The sequence below is a fragment of the Falco cherrug genome, chromosome 4 (genome assembly GCF_023634085.1).
Source record: "Falco cherrug isolate bFalChe1 chromosome 4, bFalChe1.pri, whole genome shotgun sequence".
Taxonomy (NCBI): Eukaryota; Metazoa; Chordata; class Aves; order Falconiformes; family Falconidae; genus Falco; species Falco cherrug.
Genome location: NC_073700.1, coordinates 110280610 through 110307947, shown reverse-complemented (window position 1 = coordinate 110307947; position 27338 = coordinate 110280610). Strand labels below are relative to the sequence as shown.

General features: G+C 43.0%; 1 protein-coding gene and 1 long non-coding RNA gene across 2 annotated transcripts; both read left to right on the top strand.

The window, feature by feature from the left end:
- Positions 1-3624: 3624 nt before the first annotated feature.
- NFE2L3 (NFE2 like bZIP transcription factor 3) lies at positions 3625-21835 on the top strand. Its single transcript, XM_055708785.1, is given in 5 exon segments — positions 3625-4147; positions 15553-15657; positions 16570-16598; positions 16600-16648; positions 19037-21835. Coding segments are annotated over 5 exon segments (1491 nt in total). The 5' UTR covers positions 3625-4048; the 3' UTR covers positions 20246-21835.
- LOC129735951 (uncharacterized) lies at positions 4552-7993 on the top strand. The gene is made up of 3 exons (XR_008731980.1): positions 4552-5576; positions 5829-5887; positions 6291-7993. It is a non-coding gene; the product is annotated as an uncharacterized LOC129735951 (long non-coding RNA).
- Positions 21836-27338: the final 5503 nt, after the last annotated feature.

Sequence of the window (27338 nt, the reverse complement as noted above, 5' to 3'; positions counted from 1 at the left end):
CATGGCAGGGTGTTTGCTGTTTGCCTGCGAAGGCACGATATGTAAGAACACAGAGCAACAAGGAGCAGATTTGCGTTCAGGGTAAGAAAGAGTTAAAACAGAAGTGCTGCTGCAGAGGCAGGCCTGTGTAACCTGCAGAGCAGGAAGAGCATCTCCTGCCCCGAACCCTTCTGATGGTGGGGAGGAGGGGGTTGCTGTTGCTGACAATTGAGCAGAAGGACCTGACAATGTCACCCCGATTGCTGCAGCATTTGCAGCACAACAGGACCGGTAACGGCCCCTTTAGGGCAAGGCAATGGCTCTGAGGAGAATAAAGGTGAATCTTTGATGGGGAAATGTAGATGTTTGAAAGTTGGTTGTGAATAGGACTGGATAAAGGTTCGAGTTGATTTTTACTAGGTAATCGTGATGTAGAAAAGTTGATAGAAGGAAAAGGAGACGTGTACAGAAGGTAAAAGAAGAGCTTTAACTAGTAGAGGAGACGAAGCAGAGAGAGGAAGAATATCAGGCAGAAGTGAATGAACATATTGTAGGGAAAGTGGACACTGGAAGCGAGATTGCCCTGAGCTAAAGAACCAGCAAGGCGTTCTGGTGAACTAGGGACTAGGAAAAAATGAGGTGGAATTTTTAGTGAATACAAAACCAACTCATTTGGTGTTAAACTTCAGTGAAAAGAATTTGTTACAGTTGTGGGAGCTGCTGGCCACCAGGAAAACATCCTGAAACCTTTAAAGTACAAACTAGGTCCTTGAATGGAATGTGCTAATTGTCCAGACACACGATATGTTAATGTTGTTAACTTGAAGATGTGCTGGGGTCCTTGAATGGAATGTGCTGATTGTCCAGGTGTGAGATATGTTAATGAGTTCCCCGAAAGCTGATGAATAGACATGAGTGACTTGTATAAGGAGGGGGCTGAGGGGTTCCCTCGGTGGGTGTGCATGACTTTGGTGGAGCCATCCCCCATGCACCCAGCGCTGCCAATAAAGGATATTTAGTCACTAAGAAATTTTAACTTTGTTCTTTAAATCAACTTGCAAAACAGCCACCGTGTTAACTGGGAGGGGGAACCTGAGCTCTCTGACACCAACACCTTCTCTATGGGATGCTGCTAACTGAGCATACACTTATTCGCCACTGTTTGGGGGCAGGATTTTAAAGTCCTGAATACTGGGAGCCAGATTCCTGAACAGATCCCTAAATCCACCATCGTAAAATATCTCGAGTTGAAGGTAGCTGGGCTAGCCTGGCAGAGCTTTCAGTGCCTCGAGTGGCCCATGCACACTGCTGAGGATCTTAAGGACCACGACTCAAAACTCAGCTCAGATGAAAAACAAACAGCCGAAAGCAACTGCAACAGCACGGAGCTTCGGTGCCCTGTTAACCATTTAAACCTCATCACCTTGTAAAGGAAAAGACAAAGCGATTAGATGGTCTGTTTAACGCACGTTGCTGTATTAGCCCACAGTGGCCGAGAGGCTCTTGTCTCCCTTGAGGGCTGGGCTGCGCTAAGGGAAGCACGACGCTGGTTTCTAGTACTGAGATGTGCCCCAACATCCCCCAGGGCCTCCTCCCCCACCGTACCCCCCCACACCTTCGAAACCTACGCTCCCTTCTCCATCCCTTGCAAGCAGTTCTATAGGCTATATTCAATTGTATATTTTCTTATCACTGGAAGGCTTGAGCTACACGCTTAAAAATGACATGCAAAGATTTCGATTGTGCTGCAACCAAAAAAAAAAAAAAAAGAAAAAAAAAAGAAAAAAAAAAAAGAAAAAATGGTTAACACCAATGAACAGTGCAGAATGTAAGGACTTGTTGTGGTGGGTGTCTGTCTTGGCATTTGTGCCATGAATCAGAACATGTAAATGTAGTTGGCTTGAGACGTTTTTATTTTTGCAACAGCAAAATCAACATCGCTACTCTAGTTATACTTCTACTTAAGCCAAAGATCTTACTGCACCATGGGGAAAAAAAGCTGGCAGGGGAAGCCTCTATCAGATTCCAGTTCATTTGGATTTTTGAAAGAAAACTGTTATTTTACTGGAATTCAAGAAACAAGGTGCAGGCAGACGCTAGGAGTGTTGTAAGGCAGCCGTTGCACGGTATCACGCTGGATGTAACGAAAAAAAGGAAATGTCATCCGTGATAACAGAGAAATGAGAAACGGCGCCCATTACACACGGAGTTATCACTGAAGAAGTGATGCTCCAGGGTCTGCCCGAGCAGCCTTATGCCTTGCAAATGCCCAAACAAGTCTGAAACGCTCAGATAAGCAGAAGCGATGAGAAGTGATAAAAGGCCTTTGAGAGTGATATGGAGAAATAGTGCAAAATAGGGACAATAAACATCGATTTTGATTGTATATGTCGGCTCAAGGAGTGTAGGTATGATGATTGGTCACATAACCATATAGTTTTAAGGAAATGCCTACTCTTCTTCCTCTAACAAAGGGGCTATCTATAAAAAGGATGAGAAACATTCCAATGTTATCTAGAGATCTCCTCGCTAAAGAAAATCAGATGATCGACAAGGACATGAATTAGCTGCAAACTTGCAAGACCACCACATTCCAGGAAAAGGACTGATAAGCTAATTAACATACGAAGTGAGAGTATGTTTAGGTTTAGGTAACGAATATGTATAGGCGTTAATTGAATATGCATTTGTTTTATTGTATAAATATGAGATGGTTCGTCACTTCGGGCATGCACGCTTGCGGAGGAGCGATCCCCCGTGCATCTGCGCGCAATAAACATACCTACTTTATAACTTTCGAGTTATAGAGTTTAATTCCGTACGTCAAGAGGAGCCAGAGAACGGACCGGGGAAAGGTACCTCCAGCGTGTGCGAGAGTAAGTTCGGGTGGCGCTGAGCAGATGTGCGGTGGAAAATGCAGTTCGGTCGGTGGGAAGGCAAAGGCATCGGAGAGGTGTTTAGACACCAGTCCGACTAATTAAAACCCGTACCTTGTGGGGTTTTTTTACTTGGAGATTCAAAAAACCGGGAGGAGAAAAAAAATGTTTACTACCGGCGGCAGGTGGGGAATCTCTTTGCATTTTTAAATACAAATATTTTTTTCCCCTTCCCTCCCCCGCTGCCCTGCTTTCTTGACTCTCCTCCTTTTATCTCTAGCTCGCTCCAGCAGCCGGCGGCCGCCGTCCCCCCGGGCACGCCGGAGCCCCCGGACCCTCCGGACCCAGGTGAGGGTCCGGCCCCGCGGGGCGGCGCTGGGCGGGGCGCGGGGAGCCGGGGGGTGTCCGCGGCCCCGACCCCGGCCCCGGGCCGCCCTGGCGCCGCCTCCCGCCCGGGGGAAGGGCCGGTGCGGCGGGGGGCCGGCTCGGAGGGGCGGGTCTGTGCCGGGCTGCGGGAGCCGGGGCGGCCGCCCGCCCCCCTGCACGCCCCAGCACCGTACGGGGCGCGTCGGTTGCGGGGAGCAGCGGGCTCGCCGCCGGCAGCCATGGCTCAGTCACCCCCCGCGCCTCCCCGGGCTCCGCTGGCAGCCGGACCTGCCCTGCCGGGTGCCCGCCCCGCCCGGGAGGGCCGCCCCCCGCCCTGCCGCGGCAGGAGGACGGGCAGGCGGCGGCCCCACGGCGGAGGTAAGGGCGGCGGGACGGCCCCGGGGCGACGTAGGGGCTGCCCCGGCTGGGCTGCTCCGGGCGGCGGCGGGTGCCGGGCCTGCCCCGCCGAGCGAGGGGGGCGGGTGGGGGGGCGAGCGGAGGGGGGCGCTGCGCTGAGCCAGACGCGGCCCCCGCCCAGCGGCACGGTGAGGGGCCGCCCCAGGGCCGTGCGGGGGCCGTGCGCGCCCCCTTCCCGCGGCCGGGAGGGGCTCCCGGGCAGCCCGGCCGGCCCCACGGCGCTGGGTGCCGGAGGTAGCGCCGCGCAGCCTGTGCTGACGGAGCGACCGCCGGCGGCTCGCCCGGCTCCTGCGGCGCTGCCCCGGCCCACGCGTGGCCCCGGCGCCGCTCGCCCCCGGCCGGCCAGGGTCGCCAGAACGGCGCTGGCGCTTCTGCTCGGCGCGCCCTGCGGAGCCGCCGCCGTTTTCTGGATGCGGGCGCAGGGGCGGCTCGGGGAGACGCCGTACGGCAGCGGGCGGGCAGCGCCGCCGCGGGGCACCGCCGTGAGGGGCGAGCTGCGCCTGGGGCCGGTAACCACGCGTGTCGGGAGCGTCGCTTAACGTCCTGGGGGCCTTACTGTGCCGGGGCCGACCCCCCAGCCTCGCCGCATCTGCTCTGTTACTGGGCTGGCACCTTGAACAACACGCGCGGGTAGCGGGGACCCGGCGGCGGTGGCCGGTTTCCCAGCTTTGGCCACGCACCGAGCGGTCCGTACCGTGTGTGCCCAGCCGCGCAGACCCTCGTCCCACGGGAGAGCCGTGTGCGGCTGTGGCTCAGGAAGATGAGCTGGGCCACACGGCTGCAGGGGCTGGTGGGCACAGGGTTTCATTTTCCCCGAGTAGTTTATGATCCGAGACTTCTGTGATACCTTGTGCAGGTACAAAAGGTGCAGCAACCCCAGGGTGGGGGGTTGTGACTCTGACGTTCAGTACGTTTTGAAATATCGAGTGGAACTACCAGCATTTTTCAAGTTGGTTTTGAACTGTTACAAATAGCAGGTTCTTATCGTGAATTAACAGACCAGCATCAACTGGTAATTGTTGAATTTGTCTTGCATGGTAGGTTCTTTTTTTCTTCCTTTTCTTTTTCTCCTTTTCTTCTCCCCTCCCCTCCCCCATGTGTTAGCTTGGTTATTTTTGTAAAGTAGTTGGAAAACTAGTTTCAACACCCTAATTGTAAGGGATCACCCCTTTCTATGGAGAGAAGATGATTCATTTCTTTGCTAAATGTAGGTCTGCACCTCTTGCTTAAGCACATGGTTTTTAAGTGAAAGAATGATTGGAGCAGGATAAGGCAATGAATGTTCAGTTCTTGACCTAAAATGTAAATGGACTTCTAAGTGAAAGCCCCCCATGCGTGTTCCACCAGACTTATTTTGAAGTGTGTGACAGGTCCAAAACATGAAACACTAAGGAAAAAGTTGTGTTTTAAAGGTGACCTCTGTAGGTCTGAGTAAGTCTACTTGTGCTGTCAAAATGTTATTGTAACAGTATAATGGATTTCAAACTGGTTTAGCTGATTCATAACCTTTGTTTTGCCTTTTGCAAAATTGACCTGAGATATTTAAAGTTACTCTTACCCATGCTGTATCAGGATGAAGAGCCTGTGTAAACAGATGAAAGTGGTTGTTTTGTTCTGCTTGCTATTGTGTGGAGTTCTGAAAAGTTAGCAGTTGGATTCATCCACCCCTGGAATAACTTTATTTATTGGGCCCCAGTCCCTGCTGAGAACATTGCAGGCAACACAGTGCAAGCTGTGGATCCTCATCCTTTGGGAACTGGTATTTAAAACCGCTCTGGAGGACAACTGCAGATGAAAAAGAAAACTAATTCAGTGCCTGAAGCATGCTAAACTGCATGGAGCACCTGGCTTATTTTTTCTGTTCTGTGCTAAAATGAGAGAGAGTGCTGTTTAGGACAGTCTGGGCACTTCATCTTTGACGATGAGTAGAGCAAACAGGTGGGTTCCTACTTTCATCTTGCTGCCTAACATTCTGGGATCAGCCCTAACCTTTGCATTCACTATGTTCCCAGCAAACTGTTTCATTCATTCTGTTTCTGTAATCACATGTAAGTTTGCAGATGAAATGTAAGCCCCACAGTATTTTGCTGCCTTGGTAATAACCCCCCTAAAAATATATTTATTCTGAAATCATCTTTTAGTGGAGAAAATAATCATGTGGTCTCAGAGTCTGGCTACCCATTTTCTTAGGTGGATGTGTGTAACAGGACCAAGGATAAAGAGCGCTTGTACCCCAGCGGACACTACAGGTGAGAGTTTTCTGTTCTGAATCCTGTCCATAACTCACTGTCCTGCATTACCTACAGCAGGTCATAGCTGGTGCTTGGTAGAAGATGTGTAGGTTTGGTTCGCACGCAGGTTTAAGATTGAGACTAAGGTTCTAGGGTTCCTGCCTAGGAACCATGAGTTACATCTTTAAAGAAAAAGCAGTGAACTTTTGCTTTGAGTAGCCAGGAAATTATGCATCAGTTCATGCAAGGAAACAGAGTAATTTCTGTAGTAATGAAAGCCAATTCAGGTCCTGGCCTTTGCAGAATGCTCCAAGATTTTAGGGTCCAGTGGGTATGTTTGCTAAGGAAATAGATAAAAAGCGTAAGAGTGAACCTTGTCTTTTCTTTGGGGTAATAATTTGTCATGGTACTTTGTTTCCAGGTACAACACTATTTATCCACCACCTAGTCTTCCTCTTCACGGTTTGCTGAAAAAAGAGATTGCAGTCTTGTTTTTTTAAGAAGTAATTCATAACGGGAGCACCACTGACTCCTTAATATTCAGCACCTATTTGAGTGCTGACATTCACTGTTGAAAACATGGTTGCCTAAACTTTTTTTGGCCTCGTCAAACCTACTCACGTAAGTAGGTCACATAGAATAGGCCATATGTGAGTGGGTCACACTGACTGACTTACACAGGTGAAGTGAGGCATGTCTGCTTTTTTTTTTTTTTTCCTCACTGACATGTGGAATTAAACTCTATAACTCAGTATAGATTATAAAGCTGGTATGTTTAATTCACCGGCGGGCATCAGGGTAGATAATTCCAAAAGCACCTGCTGCCCTGACTTCTTTGTGCACGTGTGATTTAAAGTATACATTCGTACATCCTCAACAGATGCCCTATTTATATATATATATATAGAGAGAGAGAGAGAGAATAGGTTGGGTTAGGATAGTCTACTGAGAAGTCATTATCATAAGTTTCCTCCCATTCGCGCTTGCGCGCTGTCTCCTGATGGTGGTCATGGTGGTGGTTGAGGATGAAGGCTTAGCAGTCTCCCTCGCTCTGAACTTTTCACCTTCACTCTTTGCGCAGACTCAGTTGTGTCTCGAGTTTTTTCCAAACCATAAACCAGGACAGATCCAGTTTTCCTATCTCAAGGCACAGATGTACATACTGGTGTCATCTTATCGGCACACGGAGCGTCCCAGGTCCACCTTATCAGTACGAAGGGCCTCAGGACTGGGATAATTTGCAAAGTCATACCGTGAAGCTCCGCGCCTCATTTGCGAAGTCACACTACAAAACTCCTTTTTGCACGTACAATGAGAATTTTAATTATTCTAAGTTTTCCATATCCTATTAATCTAGTTATTGCTAAGCTTTCTATCACCACTGTGCTTCTAAAGTGTTGTTGGGTTGCTCAAGGAATGCATTTTAAGGAAAACACTAAACTGAGACACTGTGGTGGGTAAATCTTGAAGTTTTAAGCATGGAAAAAGAAGAAGGAAATAAAAAGGAAAAAAGACATAGAGGTGTTACATTGGTAGGGAAGAGAGAGAAGCCAACCCACAGGCACGTAACCTGGGATGCAGTCCATGCCCCAGTCTAACTGCATTTTCCTTAGGCTTCTCTGTAACCCTGCCCCGACAACGCTTCCAAAAGCTGTTACGTTGAGCCATAAATCCATATGCAAAATGGATGAGGCACATTTTCCAAAGCACCTTAAAAAACGGTGTGTGGGGAAATGGGAGGCCTCAGTGCTGCAGGATGTGGCATCACCCCTATGTATATGGTAATATTATTCACAAATACAGAGAAAGTCTCAAGAGGCTTTTCATAAAACAAGTTCTTAGCTGAAGATCTTGCAAGGGTTCAGAGCTGGCCTACTTGATTCAATAGTTTTCTTTCCCCTTTCTCTCTGTATATCAAGATTTCTGTGTGTGCATGTGTGTGTATATATGTGTAGACATTTGAAGAAAGGGAGTATAAAAATTGGATGCGTTCTTTGTCTTTCATGGAATATACGTGGGGATTTATTTAGATTAGCAGCAATGGGCTATGTATCTGTTCAGTTTTTTTATCTGTGGCCTGAATCTTACAGTAAAAATGTTCTTATTTTCCAAATCGCATGAACACCCAAGCACTGATGCTGCCCATGCCAGCAGAAGAGGCAGTACCTGAACGAGAGCGGTAGTTGCTGTGCTGGGTCATTGTGCCATTACATGAGACATGTTCCAGCTTGCGGGGGGGGGGCAGGGAAGGAAAGCACTGCTCCCACTCAAACCAAGTACGTTTGCTGTATTTATTTGGATGTATTACATACTCTATGATGATTTTGAAGCCTTTCCAAAGAACTGAATTCCTGTGCTCGATTAAAGAACACCTGCTCTAATTAATAATTAACATCCTAACATTGCTGCTGTTTATGAATTATGGAAGTTAAGGAAGAAGATGCACAGTGGGTGATTTGTATTGTTTGTACCGTATGTGTGTTTGTGTGTGCTCTATGTCTGTGCTTAGAAAGGGCAGTTTGGGGCAGGTTATGTGAAACCTCATACAAGCACAGTTCTTTGAACGCTGCTAGAGGCAGACTTTCACAGTATTAAAGCACTGGAGGGGGTGAATCTGTCCAGGACTTCGGGCACTGTTTGAAGTATTTACACTGACTGAGGATAGTTTATGATTTTTATTTTTTTTTTCTTGGTGAGTGTCAAAAATTTGGTAAAGTAAAGGTAAGTAGAAACCAGGTAGGCTTTTCTCCAGCCCATTTAAGAGCAGTCCCACTAAGCTGTGTGCTTAACTTACAGAACATATTTCAATTTATTTTTTTTTTAACACATTGAGCACTAGGGCATGGCAATATTGCTACGGAGGGACATCTGCAAATAGTTCAATGGGTTGGGTCTCTGCTCACGGATGACTTATCTGTTAGCCAGAACTCACCTAGGTTTAGTAAGAAGGTGCATGAAGGACCGTGTGGTGTTTCAGGGAGAGGTGGGCTGAGAGAATAACCTCAGACATTTGAGGTACGTGTTGTCTTGAAAGACTGGGATTTTAATTTTTGTTATGGTGTGCTGTGGGATGTACAAGGGTTTGAAAAAGCTGCATCAAATGAGTGGCCAAGAAGTGTGTAGTGGGAGTCAGGCGGGGAAGGGCTGACCTACGCCAGCATTATCCTGCTCCCTGGAGAGCGGGGAAGGTATTCCCAGTGTAGGGTGTGCATGAGAAGTGTATGTGAGAGGTAATGAGGGGAATATCAGGCATAAAGAGGAAAGAATTAAAGAGTGCGGTAAGTGTGGAAAACAGAAGAGTTTACATACAGTGACAGACGCAAGGTAAAGATGCTCAATCCCAGAGGAGCTGAAGTATCAGGCTGTGGATTTTGCGTGTGAGTTGGCAGGCGTTTGGGATCGCCATGGGGCTGGTAGCTTGAGCAAGCCGGGAGCCGGGTACTTGAGAAGGTGTTTGCCTGGCAGGGCTCAAAAGGAAGACGTCTGGAACGGAGTTGTGGATGAAGTTTCATCAGAAAGGGTGAGCCCTGCGTCCTGCCGTGTTTATTTAGTGACTACATCGTACCAGTGAGGACATACTACCAACCTAGCCTGGATAAGGGGAGACAAAGAGAGGAGTCTCTTACAGAACCCAAATGTCACGTAGTTTAATGACAAAATAGACATGCAGGGACAGCAGAGGCATAGGAAAGAGGTCTCCCCCCCGTTCCCCCCACCCTCCACTCAATCTGGAAAAGTGATTGAATAAATTTAATAACCTTCATCAGATTTACTGTCAGAGATGTTGCATTCTTTAGGATGAAATTAATTTCTGGTGCAAAACACTAGCATGGGACCAAATGGCTGGAGTGTAAAACTCTTTTGGTTTATGATTTAGAAGTGGTTTTAAAAGTTCATTTTGAAGGGGATGTTGAGTCGTCTTCAGCATGTCTGCTTTTTTTTATTTTTATTTTAAATTTTTTTGGATTTTGAAATTTGATGTCTCAATCGAAATTAGCGGTACTGTTTGTGTCTGCTTCAACTTGTACCTGTTTCTGCCTTCATCTGGGAAGGTGGTTGGTGTTAATTCTGTGTTTATGCTGAACGTGCAGAGAGTATGTGTGTTTTGTAATAGCTCACATAGCTGAGCCACACTGTGTAAAGCCCTAGCACTTTTGTTTCAGAATCGCATGTGGTTGGAGGTGCTAAGAACTCTCTGCAACAGGAGCGCCTTTAACCGTGTGCGGTTGGTTGCAGCCCAGATGGTATTATTAGGATTTAGACGTGTCGTGGACATTTGGCAGGTGCCACATTTGGAGTCACAGTTATCTACAATTTGATTTACTCAATTGCGTTGCTTAATTAGCATGGTTTAGTGTGATTTTTTTTTTAAGTGTAGCCTTTTATAACATAACAGTTACTTTGTTATTTGGTGTTTCCATCTGCCATTCCACCCTCCATGCTTTCTAAACCCTGACTACATTTCAAATAATAAAGTACTCTTCCTGTGTTTTCAGGATATTTTAGGGCTCATGATGAATATAGAGAAACAGCAAAAAATGTTTTGCTTTTAACTCAGGTTAGGTAGATAGCAATTGGTAAGATTAATTATTATAATTTAAATTATCATATTATCATCTACACAGGCAAAGAGCAACATCAGTAACCTTAGAGCTATATGATAATAGCTATGCATAATTAGATTTAATTACTAATTGTATGTAATTCTACACAGTAGTAAAGTGAAACTACTGGTGATGTTACTAAAAGTTGTATTTCTTTTGCCTAATGTCTACAGGTGTGGGACAATTTTTTGGAAATGCTACTTAATGATTCCAAACATAGCAAAGATCACCAGGCCTGTGCTGCATCTTTTCAGCTAGTAGCAAGGAGAGGGCCAGTTCTGCAAAGAAGTGCAGTTAATAAAGGAGAAGGGACACAAGTCTGCAGAAAAGCATCTTAAAGGTTAGTAATGACAGTAGTGGAACAATTTAAAGCTTGACAACTAAAAGAGAATGTAATGTAGGACAATTAGAAGACAGCATGTGAACAGGATACACGAGTAATCGGCACAAAACGCGATGTCCTTTTGCAAATAGTCGTGGCCGTATACCTTTGCCCTGGCACTGGGATATTCGTAGAGGTAACTTGGAGTCCGACTGCAGTGAAACAGCTTTTCCAGGGGCAGGTACCCCTGACTGTTGGTGCTGTCTGTGCACCCAGGCAGAACACCCTGTCTGCTCAGTTCTGCTGTGGTGAGATGTTGCTGCTATTAAGTCCAGAGCTAGTTCCAGTGTCTCCATGCACTTGTAGCCCTGAGCTGTGTAGTTTTAGCCCTGTTTAACAAATGCATGCTGATTGACAGCTGAAAACAGCTCGCTTATGCTTTCTGCTGCTCCTAGAGAGGGGTCTTGTTCACCCATCCAACGCATCGTGGTGGACCTATTTGTATTTTGATATCATTACAGGTTTTGCTCCCTACGTGTTGTTTTATGGACAACAAATAATACATGAGTGTGGGGTGCAAAGGGAGGAGTTATGTGGAGGGATAGTTTGATGTACGGTGCACCCAGTTCATGCTGAGAACGATACTCCAATGTATTTAATTGGAAACTGAAGGCTCTATTTTTAACATAGTAGAAAACTCTGGAAACCTGCCAGAGCAGGCGGCATCCTTTCAATTAAGCGTAGTCCAGGCCACCCACCTGAAAATCGTACTTTCTCTCACCCTCCACATTGATTCTTGGATCACCTTAAGTAGCAGCTTTGTCATAATTTACTATTTTTCATATTCCAAAGACTGACAAACCGAAGCTGTAGTTGACCTGTGGTAAGTTGTACGTTAGGGAATGGGCAGATGCACGGTTTGAGTCCAGCTCTCCAGCCGACAGGGCTGGTGGATAATTTGGTAAACCAGACTTAGTGTCAGATTGCGTTCTGTAGCCCAACTGAAACTACTGGATGGCAGAAGCAAGACTACAATTCGAGCTACTTGAGGATTTATTTTTTCATTATTTTTCGTGGGAGTGTTAGTGTAAACCTCCTGCCTTGTGCTTGCACAGAAATCCTTCCAAATGCAAATGGAAGGTTGTCTTCAGGTAGGGTTTCATGTGGAAGCAGCCTGCTGTGGGAGGTGTGAACTTCCACAGCCTCCAGCGGTAGGAGTGTAAAGACTGCAGCAGTAAATGGGGTTGGTGGTAATATTAAGTAATCTGCAATCAGCAAAAATCAGTCTTTTTCTCTGTACAGAGACCAACCACATGTGATCTTGATCTAGCTCTTGGGCTTGTAGTGATATGGTATTACTCAATTACTGTTTCTTCTGTTGTTAATGCAAAATAAGCAACAGGACAGAAACGCTAAGTGTGGCAGTGCTGTACGGAGTAAGTGGTATTTACACCTAATCCCTTTTGTCATTACATATGTATTCAGATTGCAAAATTAAGCTGTATTTAAGAAATGCCTTATTCAAAAACATGATATGGCTGTTTCTGGAGGAGTTCTCCTCCTGTTTCCTCCTGTTCTTCCCAAAGCAGTAGCCCAGCAGTCAATCCCAAGTGATGCGTAGGCATAGAAAGAAGCATTCAGTTGTTGAACAGTATTTTTCAGCTGTTCTTCATCACTGGGAAAGACTAACAAGCTGGTGGGAAGTGTAATGTCGGAGAGTAACTCTTTTAACAGCATAATCCAGGGGATTTTTCTTTAAAGCCAAAACTGAGAAACTGAGGGGAAAAGGTTCTGGTTGTGTTATGTGATTTCTGCATAGAGTGTTTCACTGAAATGATCCTCTACATAGAAATTGGTGCTGTGAGCAATCTTGCTTGTACTGTATCTGTACCACCGCTGGTGTGAAAAGCTGGTCACAGGGTCGTGCTCCTTCAGAAACTGCCCTGGCAGTGGTGAAACTTTTTTTTTTTTTTTTTTTTAAAAAAAAGGATGGGTAACTTATTGCAGTAATAATCAGTGTGAGCAGGCATGAGCATATTTTAATACCATCTGCTGGAGGAAGAAATTGTCGTGGTAAGACTAACACGGTGCAGCATTATTAAGCTCATTCAGTAAGGATGGTACATTCACTTTGGTAAACTGCAGTGAACGGTCGTGCTCACAGATGGGAAACCCTGCCTCCCTCCCGTCCCCACTGGCACCTCCGTTCGCAACAGCAGGAGCTTTGTGCAAAGGTCAGAGGAGGACTCTGACCTCCATGCTGTTCTTAAGCCAAAGCCTCGTTAGGCGTGTGATCCTGTAGTGCAGTTGGTAGCTCTCAGCCTGGAAGCTAAGGGTACCAAGGACACCGTCTATGGCTTCACAGAGAAGATAGTCAAATACGTTAATTTTTCTTAAAATGATACATAAAAAAATCAAGGCAGACTCCAGATACATCCAATGATTAATTTTAGAATTTATCCCCCATCTCTTTAGTGGTCAACAGCTCTATATATTGATAGGGAAAGACCTGAGAAGTTAGTTGTCTGTGGCTTCCTGGGGAAACCAAAGCCACGACAGTCTTCACAAATTCCTACAATCTTCAGGAGCATTTAGTTTCTCTTTGGAATGGACCTGTCCAGTCAGGCATGTCAGAAATTCAGTTGTCCTCATGGTGGTGCTGGGAAGGACCATCTCCACCGTAGACTTCAGCAGACTAGCATTGTGTGCAGGCAGTTTTCCACCATAAGCAAGTGGAACTGTGGAGTGTTGAATGATCTCTAGGACACACTGTGAAATCTTCACAAAGTTTCCACAAGCTTTTCTCTTCCCTGGCACTAAAATAGGTTTGTACACCTGGCAATTTTAATAGGAGCCATCAAGTTGTCACTCATATACTTTCTGTATTCAAAACCAGTGCTTTCAGTTGTTTTTTCAAAGCATCACGTTATAGATACCGTATTTCTTAACTGGTTCCTGCATTTGCCTCTTCGTCAGCCACTAGAGTAATGAATTTGCTGCGTTATTCAGAGCTGAGTACTGTCTTAGCACCAGCAGCTTTCCAGGCCACTCAGCTAAAGAGGAGCTGCTTCAAGTCTTTAATAGCAGTTATCCTTGACTTCTTATCCACTTTTTGATGATTATGATGATGGATTTTATTATTTAGGATGATGATAGATCATATTCATTGGACAAGTATTAGGTTGGTTCTTTGTCAAATTATAGATGGGCCCTGATCTTGCGAATGTGTAATTATGGGACTAACCATGCCTGTGAGTAGGTCCACTGCACTCATTTAAGCGTTTGCAAATAGCTAGTTACCATGTTCTCAGTGTCCCATAACGAAATTCCCTCTCCTGCTGTTTTACGACATAGAGGAAAACTGGTTTGGGGGGTGTGTGTTTAGAAAAGTAATTTTTTTCTTATATTTGGCAATAACAAGTCATATGGTCATTGCCAACTGCAGCTGACAAAGAAGACACAATGAATTGGAAAGTCATTTTTAATAACTAGAAACTGTTAGGCATCATTGAAGGAAAGCACCTCTTGTATCAGAGTGACAGATGAGTGCCCTGTATATCTATTTCTTGTTAGAAATGCCTGTTTATAAAATGTTCCCTTCCAATCCTTGAAAAGAAAGTACAGAAAAATGGAAAGCCAACAAATAAATTAAAAATAAAATTTATGTTCATAGTTTAAAGAGTAAATGTTAATAGAATTAATCAAAATGAAATCGATTTATTTTCAAATTTTATTTAACTTTACTCCAGAGTTTTGTTTTTAAACCCTCTTACATTTTAGTTTTAATGTATTTTGTATGAAGCAATAATTTTTTAAAAATCTCTTACACATTTTGGTGATGTTACAGGTGAAGCTTTTATATAGTTTATGCTTTCATGTAAAACCTGAAAAGTAAAATTTTTATTTTTAGAACAGGACACTAACTTAGAACATTTGCTGCTGTTGAGAGCTTGTCTTTCCTGCTCCTGCCATAGCATTTAACTGGGAGTATATGAAACTAATGTAATGCAGCCACTTGGTTTTCTGGCTGCCATTCCACTGAGTTTCTCGTTTTAATCACTCAGGCTTGCCCTATAAAAGATGAAATATCAAAGTTTTTTAAAATGTAAATATGCAAAGTCCTTTAGCAGTGATTCCTTCTTCCTTCAGCCCTATAATAAAAATACAAAAAGTCTGCTGATAGGACTATACTTGAAAAATGCTTCTGAGACCACTAAATCGGAACAGTTTCACTGATGGAGATTGAAAAAAAATTTTTTTTCACCCACTCCATCATGTGGATATATTGTGACTGGGTAATGACCGCATGAAGTGATGCAGAAACAGAGCTGCTGTTACCGTACCTGTTAAGGTGATGGTTTTCCTTTAGCGAGGGATTTTGCTAGCTGGCCATGTGTAAGTGCCTGTTTTAAGATTCCACCCCAGAGTATATATTTGGCTTGACTATGTTGTGAAATGGCATCCATAGGACACTGATAGCACAAACTTTCCATAAAATCACATCTTCATGTGTCTGTCTAAGAAAAAATTTCTCTGCTGATGGGTTCAGTGCCTGGGCACCAGAAGGGGAGGTGGTGTCTGCACTCCTGAACGGACACCAGTCTCATTTGGACCCCAAAGTCTACACAGAGTCAGTTCATCCGCATGAATGAACCGTTCAGCGTGTATTTTATTTGAAATGCTATAGCTGTAGAAAAAAAGAAAAAAAGTGCGTTTTCAAGAGTAATTTTGGCAACGTGTTTTATTTGTGTCTCCAGGATGTTGACCTGAAAGCATGTCAGGAAGCTTTGGATCACTGCTGTCCACGCCAAGGAGATGATCAGCTGGAACTGCAAGAGAAGGAGGAAGAAGACATAAATCAAGTAAATAATGGAAAAAAGGAAAGAAGGGAAGACTGAAAAGGAAGTGAGGAAGGCTATAGGTCTTATATAGAGGTAATATAGGGATAGAGAGTGGTGAAAGAAAGGAGTGAATGGTGTTGAAAGGAATATCTGATTTCCTTTTTTCATTTGGAGTGTACACCTGGTACATCTTGAAAATTGCTTCCCCCTCTAGTATAGTTTATGTAGTTAAAATGTTGTAAGGTTTACAGAAGTGACTTGCAACTAACTATTTTTCAATTTGTTTTTATTTTCTCCATTGTGAAGATGTTGTGTTTGTGGGCAGATATTTTTTTTTTTTTCCTACAGATGCTAGAGATGTGGATGTTAAATTATACTGCTTTCACCATTTATGTAAAGCTTGATGTTCAGGTGCAGATTTACATTTGGGAGACTGGATTGTTCAGATCTTAACGTGTGTATTGTAACTAGAAGGCAGAGAAATAATCTTAATGGTGTTAAACCAAAACAGGTACACTTTGGGTTTTGTTCTCTCTGAAATCTACAATGAAAAGAAAATCTAATCATTTCTTGAGACCTTGTGAGAAATGACAACACCGATCCGGGTTTCTCATTAGCTCGTCTGTTTGCCACTGCCCTGGCAGATAGGCTTTGAAAAAATACTTGATTTTTACACAGTTTTGGGTAGATGCAACCTCAGAGAGGAGGAAAGCCACAATCCCGTTGTTGTGGGGCAGAGCAGAGATGCTCCTGCCGTGGGGTTACTCCTCGTTCTAGCGACGTGACATCTCCCCTCGGGATGAAGGCTTGATAGCAGGGTCAGCAGCGGTATTTGACTGAGCTGTGCTCTGTTTTCTCTTGGACTTTGATTTTTACTTCCTTCTGGTTAAAATAACTGTGCTTTACAAAGTGTTTTTGTTTCTTCTGTCACAGAGAAACCACAACCATCTATATTCCCTTCTCAGAGGGCTATTTACAGCTTCTGTCATCGCAGATGGAAAACTTGCTAGAGGTAAATGAGAAAACACATGTATTACTAATAGATTGGAATACAGTCGGTGATTACTGGATAATGACTAACTCTGTTTTATCTAATAAAAAACCACCCAGGGAATATATCAGCAAATCAATGTAGTAAAACTTACCTGAAGACATTAAGGATACTACTATCTACCTTTTACAGCCACTTTCATTGGCTCTACGTGAAAAATTTTCCCCAGTAACTTGTCTGGATTTGAAAGCTACAGAGTCCTGCTTTTCCTGTGACCTGGTGTTCAAAGTCAGATGCAGCCACTGGACAACTTAATTAGTTCAACTAGTAATTCTCTTGCTGAAACCAAATGCCAATTCATATTTATATAGCAGCTCTTGGTGTGTTTCTCTAGAGCAACTATCAGCCATTAAGCATTTGTGGTGAAAGATTGCTGTTGTCATAAATACCGGGTCAAGTGCTTAGACGTGTACTACCCTCAAGAAGAACAGACCCGTCTTTGCTGCAAATCAGGTCAGTCAGCATTAGCAGCAAACCCATTTTTTTCTTCTTTTTTTATCCTCTGGGCTTCTGATACTGTTGTTTACTTTCTAGGTGATCATCTTCACAAAAAACAATTGTTATCTTAATCGGAGTCTCCCTCCTCTCCCGCAGCTCGTAGCTGCAGTCATTAACCATGAAGCTACTCCCTACATTCCTTTTTTGCAATAGTCCAAGTGCGTCTTGCATGCACTTCCCATTGCAGGAGCCTGCCAGGATCATTAGTGTTTTCCAAATAACTTCATGGTTCTCTTTGAAACACCTAATTTTGGGAATTTCTAGGTTGGATAGTGCCTCCTAGCCCATAAATAAGCCTCCTCCTCTGTTCAGCTTTGGTAGAAGATTGCACACTAAGGTTCAGAAATTCAACTGTTTAGTTTTCTCTGTTCCTTTCATAATTTGAAAGGAATTTGGCTGTAGCTTTTATGTAGCTATACAATACACGGTTGCATATTTTATGTAAGACTATTAATGCACTGCCATCTTGTGACAACCTATCTGGTGAAAATGGATTGCTTGTTTCTTCCAGGTAACAATTCTTTACAGTGGGGGGGGATTTTTTTCAATAGTTTAATTGTTAAGAATATTTATTTTCAAGGGCTTAATTGAAAATACCAGCTTTATCTCACAGGCTACAGGTGGTCTAGTATAAGGTAACTTCCTAGGAGAAATAAGGCAAGACTTTTTTTTCAGTTACCTGAGCTCCCAGTAAGCACAGTAGAGAACTTAAGACATTCTGGTCATTATGGTACGTCATTCCTTTCCTGTGGAAAATGCTTTTTACATTGTCTGTTCAATGAACAGCAGTCAGAAAAGCCCTTTCCTGCATCAGTGTAGGGATGCTTAGCTATGGAGGAATCATATCATATGCTTCCTACTTGATCTATTTACATTCCCAAGTTTTTATGACTACTTTGCTTGTCTTCAAGTGCTCTGACATAATCTTGGGCAGTGGCTTTGTACTTCTAGGACCCAGCAAGTATATAACCCAGGCCCACAAAAGGTGGGCCTTGATGCTGCTGCAGCACTTGTTTGTTGTCTGGACTTCAGGGCTGAGGCATCATACAGCAGCTTTATTTTTGTAAAAGAAAAATTGAAGAGTAATTTAAAAGTCAAAAGACATCCACAGAAGGTGTGATCTGGGGGGGGATGTTTGCTCCAAACTGATTAGTAAAGAGTTGAGAGTTGAAATCAGAACGCGATAGACCTGAGTTCAGAAGGAGCTAAGCCAGCGCGGCAGCTCCCAGCCCCGAAGGCTTTATAAACTGTGAAAGGAAAGCAGTGAGACTGTGACAGTATGATCTTAACGTTCCTGCCCTCCTCCCCTCTTTTCTTACACCGCTGTTCCCACTGGCTAACTCCTGAAGGTGAGCTATTTCTCTTCTTTACAAGGTTAATTTTATAACTGTTCAGCACCTTGAACCAGGTCACCCTGGAATTGATTGATTATCAGTACCACAACCAGGGAAGGCTCAGGACTGCTTCTCCTAGGAGGACCTTTTCTTAGAGCAGATCGTTGTAACATGTAGGCTGTAGTTTGATGTACACTTAGCAACAGTCCCATTTCTACTTCTCAATACTCATCCGTCCCACACTGTCCTTTGTGAGTCCTCCTCCTGTCCCTCCAGTCACTTTTCTCCTGCACCCTTCCTGCTTCCTCTTGCTGTATGCCAACATGGGTTATGCTTTGTACAAATGGGAAACAATATTCAGGATAGCTAGAAGAAGAGTTTAACATGCAAAATTTTGACTTTAATAGAGTCAAATAGTGGAATATTAAAAACCAAATTGATCAAGACTGTGTAAGTGAGGGATGTAGAGGCATTAATTTTATAAAAGATCCCATTTTTTCCCCTCATCATCTTTTAGGTGGGTTTACTGGAAGATATGCAAGTTGCTACTTCTAGTAGAAGCCAAGACCCATCATCCTCACACCACAATATAAGTTTCATCCAGACACATCACCAGTGTTTCAGTCCTCGTGATGCCACGATACTAAGTACAGACTACCCCACTCAATCAAATTCAGAAACACATTTACAAATGCAAGAGTCTTTTCCTCAGTCAACCACTAATATCACAAATCCAGAATCATTACTTCATGGGTCGGATCTGACAGGGCTGTTTTCAGTTGATGACATCAGAAACCTAATAGCCCCTGATGGTAATTTTGATGAAATTAAATTCACGGTTTTGGCTTTGGAGGAAGGCTTTCATCCTAGAGAAGTTTCTCAGCTCTTTGAAGAAGCTGGCTCAGATTCAGGACTGTCTTTGAATTCGAATCATAGCACCACCTCTTACTCAGTCTGTAGTGAAGGTGGTTTTGGGTACAGCAGTGATGTTAAATCTGCTTCTTCACATGGCTTAGGAGCTGTTGGTAGCCATTGCCAAGAACACACTAAATATGGCCACGTGGAATATCCAGGTGATTCAGAGTGTTCTAGAGAAGCGACACTTGAGCAGTTTCTTCATACCCACACTTATAATCAGCTGCCAGGTCAACCAGCATCCACTCCAGAGCATCATCAACAGATGCAGATGAAGAAACCAAACAAAGTAAAGGGTAAGTGCCACAATTCTACTGATACAAACCCTAGCAGCGATGAATGCCATGCAGAAGCTCTGAGAATACCGTTTTCAGATGATGAAATTGTGAGCATGCCTATGGACTCTTTCAAAACCTTGCTAGCAAAGAACCACCTGACAGATACTCAGGTATTACTTCTACGTGACATCAGACGAAGAGGAAAAAACAAGGTCGCAGTTCAAAATTGTCGTAAACGCAAACTGAATGCAATTCTTAGCTTGGAAGAAGATGTGTGTAACCTTCAGACACAAAAGGAAAGCCTTAAAAAGGAGCACTCTCAGTGCAGCAGATCAATCAGGCAGATGAAGCAAAAATTAAACAACTTGTACCGTGACATTTTCAGTAGATTGAGGGACGACCAGGGTAGACCTGTTAACCCACGCCAATATGTCATTTGTTGCCATAGTGATAGCAGTGTTTTCATAATGCCCAAACACTTTGTCACATCAAAACAGAAACAAGACAACAAAAAAGAGCAGAAACAAAAATAAGATGGCTGAAGATCTATTAGGTTTTATTTTCCTGAAAGCATAACAATATTTACGTGAAGACCGGAGGTCATTGACTACAATAATACACGCAGAAAAGACTACATTTGAGAAGACTGGATGTTCAAGGGTCTGGCAAACCCAACTGACTGATCTGTTAGAAGGGCTGCCAGCTGAGGCTTCCAGAATGATGAAATCTGTTTTAATTAGAATTAAAGGAGCTAGGCCATTGGTGTAAGCGTAGTTATATAGACCTGTGTAAAACTAGGAATTCTGGTGATGGGGGAAGGAGGAGAGCATTAATGGGGAAAAAAAGCAAGCTTTAGATCAAAGATACACGTAGAAGAAAAATGTGGTTTCAGTACCTGATTCTTCATACACAAAGTGACCTTATTTTATTCTTTTTTAGCACTGAAAGAAAAACTGTAGCTCAATTTAATCTTCACCTTAAATTCACTGTGGGTTTATGTATTCCTAAGAGATACTCTGTGCTTTGCATTTGTTCAGAGCTGTTCTGCTTTTCCTAGTTTCCCTTTGAGGAGAGAGGCTGAGGAAGCAATTGCATTTTTGCTTATTGCTTTCACCATCATGGCTCCAAGCAAACATAACATGCCGGTTAATTTTACACTCGTATGGAACATCTGCAAATAGATTCTGAAAAATAACTTGTATCTGATTCAATATTTTCTTACCTTCATCCTCTGCAACTGAATCATTCTCAGCTTTTCTTCCATGAAAGTGAGTAATGGTGAATGAGTTCCCCGTCGTTTCCTGGTTTGTGATGCATTTATTTGTGTACCTTCCCTCTTCTCCCCATTTGGATACATTCCTGGAAAAGTACTGAAGTTTTTCCTTTTAACTTTTTAAAACTGGTATTTTTAAAGTATCTTCAATGTTGTGGATTATTTTTTTTTGTCTCCCTAAACCTTTAAAGTAAATTAAACTGAAGCAAATTGCTATTTATCTGTACTTGTGATAATGAGGTTACACTCCAACAATGGCTTGGAATGAAGAGATGAACTTTTAGTTTTGATATTTATTTTTGCTATGAAGAAGATGACATTTTATTCACTCTCATGCTTATTCGCAACACCTTATCCTTTTCTATTTTACAACCTGAAAAGGGTCTGGAAAAAAAGATGGCCTGAAAGGCATGTAGTGAATTATATGGAATGTTAGAAGTATACTAGTTCATAAGATATTAAAAGAATTACTAACAACTAGATAGCAAGAAATACTTTTTATATCTTTTATCAACAAAACCCATTAAAAGAAAATCTCACTGATTATGGGATGATGACAACATAGCAACTTGATGATCAGGTATGTCAGAAAAAGCACTTGCACCAAACACAGGAAAACTACACATACATGCAATACAAGTTTAAATGCCAAATTATCCCTTTTGAAGAAATAAACTATGCCACTAGCATGTAAATAATGTTTGTTTGCTCTTGTGTGCGCAGCACCTGGTAGCATCGAGTGGTTATTTTCTAAAAAGAGCGCACTGCCTCAGAACGCACTGAATTACCGATAATGAAAAGAGCCAGTTTGAACAGTTTCCTCTGCATTTTATATTAAAAGATTTCTTTATAAACAAACACATGCATCTTGCCAGTTTTGCCACAGCCTCAAACTGATAGAGTAAATTCATAGTGGAAACTTTCACTAGTGAGGCCCTGAAATTTCTTGCTGTTGGTTGAGCATCAGTGTGAAGCATCTCCATCCTAACCGGTATTCACAAGGCATTTATTTAATTGCTAGCTCATCAACCAAAACATGCCACAGGTAACGGGTACATAAAATTAATTGTGACCTTTATTTCTAGTTCCAGGAAAAATAAATAGTATGTTTGAGTGAGCACAATTCTCATCTTTTAATTGAGTGACATAAACATTTTAAAGTGCATGCAGGTAGCCTTTGCAGGACCAGGTCTAAGTGGCCCACGTGCACACATTCTGACAAGATAGGCCTATAACTGATAAAACCAGAAGCCCAAGTATTTCTGTTTTAGTCTCACAAGTTTCTACAGTCCTACGAAGGAGGGGAGAAAAAAAAATATATTCTTTTTTAAAATTAAAAATGGTTAAACCTCCTGATGCCCACTCATTCAGTAGCATTAGAGAGCAAGTTCTGGGGATTCTGCATACAAAAGCCAGCTACTAGTGGAGTAAAACATACACCCAACTGAGGAACAGTTGCATGGTTACATTTTGGCACCTGCTGAAAATGGGGAACCACGCTGAACTCTTTCAAGCAATCCCAATAGGAAGTAGCATGCTCCAGCTGAAGCATAGAAAGCAGAGACATCGGCCCCAACCCCATCCCCTTACCTGCGTATCTGCACATTGGAAAGTTATCACGAACTGCCCTCTGCCAATTACACTCATTATTGTTCAACAACTGTATTTCTACGAAGAAATTTACATATGGATCACAGTTTCTGAGAACACAACTAGCAACCGCACCCCTAACACAACCCTCTCGCGTGAATTTTGGGTGGACTGTGAGTAGTGCCAATGACACAGACAGAGCATCAGGGCTGGATGCACTACGTAATTTTCTTAAAACCTTCAGCTACCCACCCACAGAAAAGACAAAACTGTAGGCAGAATTCAGGATGATGTCCTGTTTTTTCCATTTTAGTAGACCACCATTCAATTTCACCTAAAAACTGCCGACACTTTTGGAAGCGTCTTCCCTTTCCGTGACTAGCCTGTTTGAAACCCACCCCAAAAAAACCCCCAACCAACTCCAAACATTGCCTTATCTTGCTTACACCTCATTTCCATGACCTTGTAGTGTTAAAAGTTAGGCTAGACGGATAAGGAAAGAGGGTTTATAGCAAGACTTCCTCCCAAGACAAAGGATTCCAGAAGCTACTTTTAATATGCTTCACGCAACGGCCTTGGACTGTACACTGTACAGGAGCTGAGCAGCGATTCAGGAAGAGCATTAAATAAAACTTTTAACTGAAATGATCGTAAAAGAGGGGAAACCCCTGACTACAGTCAATCTTGGCTTTCTTACTGGTAGATCTATCTTTCAAGGAACTGAAAGCCCAAGCGTGCAAACCGGGAACTACCATTGTGTAAAAAGACACAACGTGGTATCAGACTTCCTAGGGCTAGCATCCTACCTCACTGAATACTCAACATGGAGAAAAAGCATCTCCCTGAAGTAGGAACAATGAAAAAACACTTTTAAAACTTGCGACACTGCTACGAAACTGCAAAGCTGAGGATTGTAGATGTAGCTGTTGTTCTCATTAAAGTATCGTTCCCATGGTAAAGCTATTAAGTAGTCTGTAACATTTGAGTGGTAAACTGAATGAGAAGTAAGAGGTTATCTGCAAGAGGTTAGGAAAGGTTGAGTAAAAAGGAGAAACGGTGGGTGGCAAGGAATTCACAAAGCATACACATTAACTTTCCCGTTACTGCCAGCAATGCCACGCATTGGCACTGCGGAACAGCATCAGCACTTCGACCCATACCTCTTCCAGAGAAGCATCCGTTAGAAACAAACCCAAGTTTACTACTTTAAACCAGCCCTCCCCTCCCCGCAGAGGCAACGCGTACCGCTGTGCAACTCCACTTTCGAATGACCACCAACAGTCCTGCACTGCAGCGCAGCTTTAGCTTTGCGTTCGCTTTATTCAGCGGAGCTGGCTTTTTACAGAAGCTAAATTGTACAAGTGAAGACCATTCCTGCTCAAGAGCTTACAATCTAGTTTAAACGGGGTAACTGGAGTAAGACACTTCAAAGGACAAAGCAACTTCATCAAGATCAGTTTAACAGCTTGTTATTTGCCCCAAAATACACACACTACATTTGTATCTCAAGGAGCCACCAGTATGGTTCCAACATCTCGAGGACAGAGCAGGCAGAGGCCTATAAATAAGGCAACAGGACACTCAACACCAGGTTTAGTGCAGTACTGTTTATTAAATAAACCAAACTGAGATGACACGTGTAGCCATGTGAAATCATTACTGTAGCACACCTCGTGAAAGCATTGCAGCAACTCGATAGCTGCTGCAACAGCTACTACTAAGACTCCATTAACTGCACCAGCCATTGATTTTCATACAAGAATGCCCAGGAACAGACCAAGAAAGACCAGACCAAATAAAAGCGAGGTGGGCAGGAATCACGTGTTGGCAAGATCTTGGGGGAAACAGCAATTTTCTGGGACTTGCCCACAGTCACCTTGTTCATACAATGGAGCAGCATGGGAGGCCACACGAGCTAGTTCATAAACTACATGGTCCCCAAACACTGGCAGGGAGGTAAGAACACTGTTTCTTACTTCTTCGCACTGTCAGGCAAGTCACACAGCCATTTAAACACCGTTTACTTTTACTGTTGATAAAGAAACCTGTTCTTGCTTCATGAACTGAGTAACTTCTAAAAACACTGAAACTTCTGCTGCAACGCAAACCGACACTAGCTGCAATCAAGAACCGTTAAAAGGGACAGCGTGCACACAGAATCGTTACACAGGCAAACCCTGCCGTGACACTGCTACGCGTTCCTACCGTATCACTGTGTATGAGGGAGAAGAAAAGGTGGCATCTCCCTTACTGGGGGGGGGGGGGGGTGGGGTGGGGAAGAGGGAAGTAACAGCAGTTATTATGGGATTCCACTTGCATCACAAAACTGAAACACTACAGCTACAGTAGGAAATGTGCTGCTCCAGTATGTTCCCAGCAAATCGTCCTCTTTCACAAATGCGGTCAAGCTGCCAAAACAAACTCGGCTGACAGCCGCTTCAAAACTCAGATCTATGGGGTTTGGGGGGTGCTTTTTCTTCCCCAGAAGTAGCATGATTTCATCCCCAAGGTAGTATGCACATTCATCGTCAAACCAGAAGAATGCAGTCTTCTTCCCTACACGTGACAATGTTAAATTCCTGCAAGTTTTACAGTATTGAGAGCAATTTTGCACATTTCCCTTAACACTTTCAGCACCTGAAGCGTAAGTAGAAGAAGTGGATGAGACTCAACTTGCATTGTAAGTAACGCAGACAACACAAAGTCTGAGCAGCCAGAGCCCTAGTACTGACCTCTCTTCACCACTTCATAAACGTAAGTCACACACTGTAGTTTGCTCCCATACCAGTTACCAACAAGTTGGTTGTCTTCCACATTCTTCACTCAGTTTATAAAGTGTTTGCTGGGGGCAAGCTGGGCCTAGTACCAACAACCTCATCCTCGGTTCTTAGTACACTGAAGCATCCTGACCCGCAATGCCACCGTTACTTTCAAAACAAAGTCTGCAGAGTGACATAAAAACCAACTACTTAGAAATAAAGTATACATTGCCTACAAACTGACAACCAGTAATTAACCACATGCTGGTTTTTATTTCAAGTTGCTGGCTTTCAGTGTTCAGTTGACTTAAAACAATGATTTCCCTCACTGAATTCATCAGTGAACACTGTGACTGTCACTTGCTTCAATCCTTAGGCACATAGTAAGAAAGAAAAGTCATGGAAGTTCAACAGTAAGACAACAGGAAACTTACTCCTACCTTTCAAGACTTCAAATACCCAGTAGCTGAGTTTTTGCGTAATGCTGTCCCCTATACACTCCCCTCCCCCATCACCAGCGTATCAAAATTAAAACCACCTCAATATGGAAAATATAATGACATTAATTCAAATAGGTTTTGAACTTTGTTGCAAAACTGCTGAAAGTATCTCAAACAGAAAAAAACAATTACTCCTTTTTGAAGTGTGTTATGTCATGGATGTGGACTTGGCAACTGTAAAGAAAAACTTCCATCAACTAAATCTAAGTTACAGGAAAGAAGGCAAATTCCTTATCATCTGGTCAACTCATTCTGCTGGAAAGAAGAAAGTAAAGCAGATTGTGCATCTTCGTTTTCTGCTTCCATTGCAGCCCACTGGTTACCTATGCAAATACTTCAAAGTGCAACTTAAGAAACACAAAAAAAATTCGTATGTGAATCCTTAAATAGTATTTTTGAATTATATAATGTTAAAGACATAATGATTCTGCCAAAGCAAGCATATAAATTTCAAGTTCAGAATAAACTGTGTATGTAGGGACCAGAGTAAAATAGTACAGACTGAAGATAGCTTCCCTCAGATACATTCCCAGCTGAAGCTTTCCCAAGCTCACACTTGCAGTTTGGTTTGGTGGTGGCTTTTTTGTTTGGGTTTGGGTTTTGTTGCCCCCCCCCCCCCCCCCCAACATGCATCTATCAGTAGTACAGTTCTGGTACGTTCCGTTCAGTCTTTCTCTCTTGATGCTAAAAGCTCTTTACAGGTAAAAAGGATAAAACTATTGTCCTATCACATTTTGACAAACTGTCTGAAGCGGTTAGTTTCATTAACAGGAAAGGAGGAGGTATTTTTATAAAAGTAATATAAAACACAGCCAAAAAGCTATTTTAAAGCAATTGTGTCCAACAGCAAAAAGATCAGCACTTTTAATTTGTAGCACTGTTTCTCCCGACAGAGAACAGATGCCTACGGACAGAGATACAAGTTCTGTGAATACACTTGCCAAGTTGACTTTTTTGTTTTAAATTCACCTCAAAACTTAATGTTTCAAATCATGAAAGGGTCTAAAAGCTGCACATAAACATTATTTAATGTTAGACACACACTAAGGTTTTTTATTAAGCATTACACTAGAACTACTTTGGTATAAAAATACTTTATTTTAAAGCTATGAAAGTTATAAAAATATGTAGTTAAACTTTCTACTCACAGAATGTTTGCTATTTTAACATTAGTGATTTGTTTCTCCTAAGGAATCTGAATTTTATTCGAAAGGTTTACAAGACATTATTACTATAATTTAAAAAACCCAGCATTACAGGGAGCTGTACTAATTGTGATGTTTTATCAGTATTCATTTAACCTCTAGATTTTTAATGAAGGCAGCAAAAACAACTATTTTCTGATGATACAGAATTTCTTATTTCTTGAAGCGTTTCTGTGGTTGACCACTTCTTCATTAGTTACCTGCAGCATGGCACCTTCCTGCCAAAGAAAAAAAAAGTGTATCTGAAGAAGTTTATCACATATGTCTAAACCAAATTACCAATAGGGGAACTTCAGCCA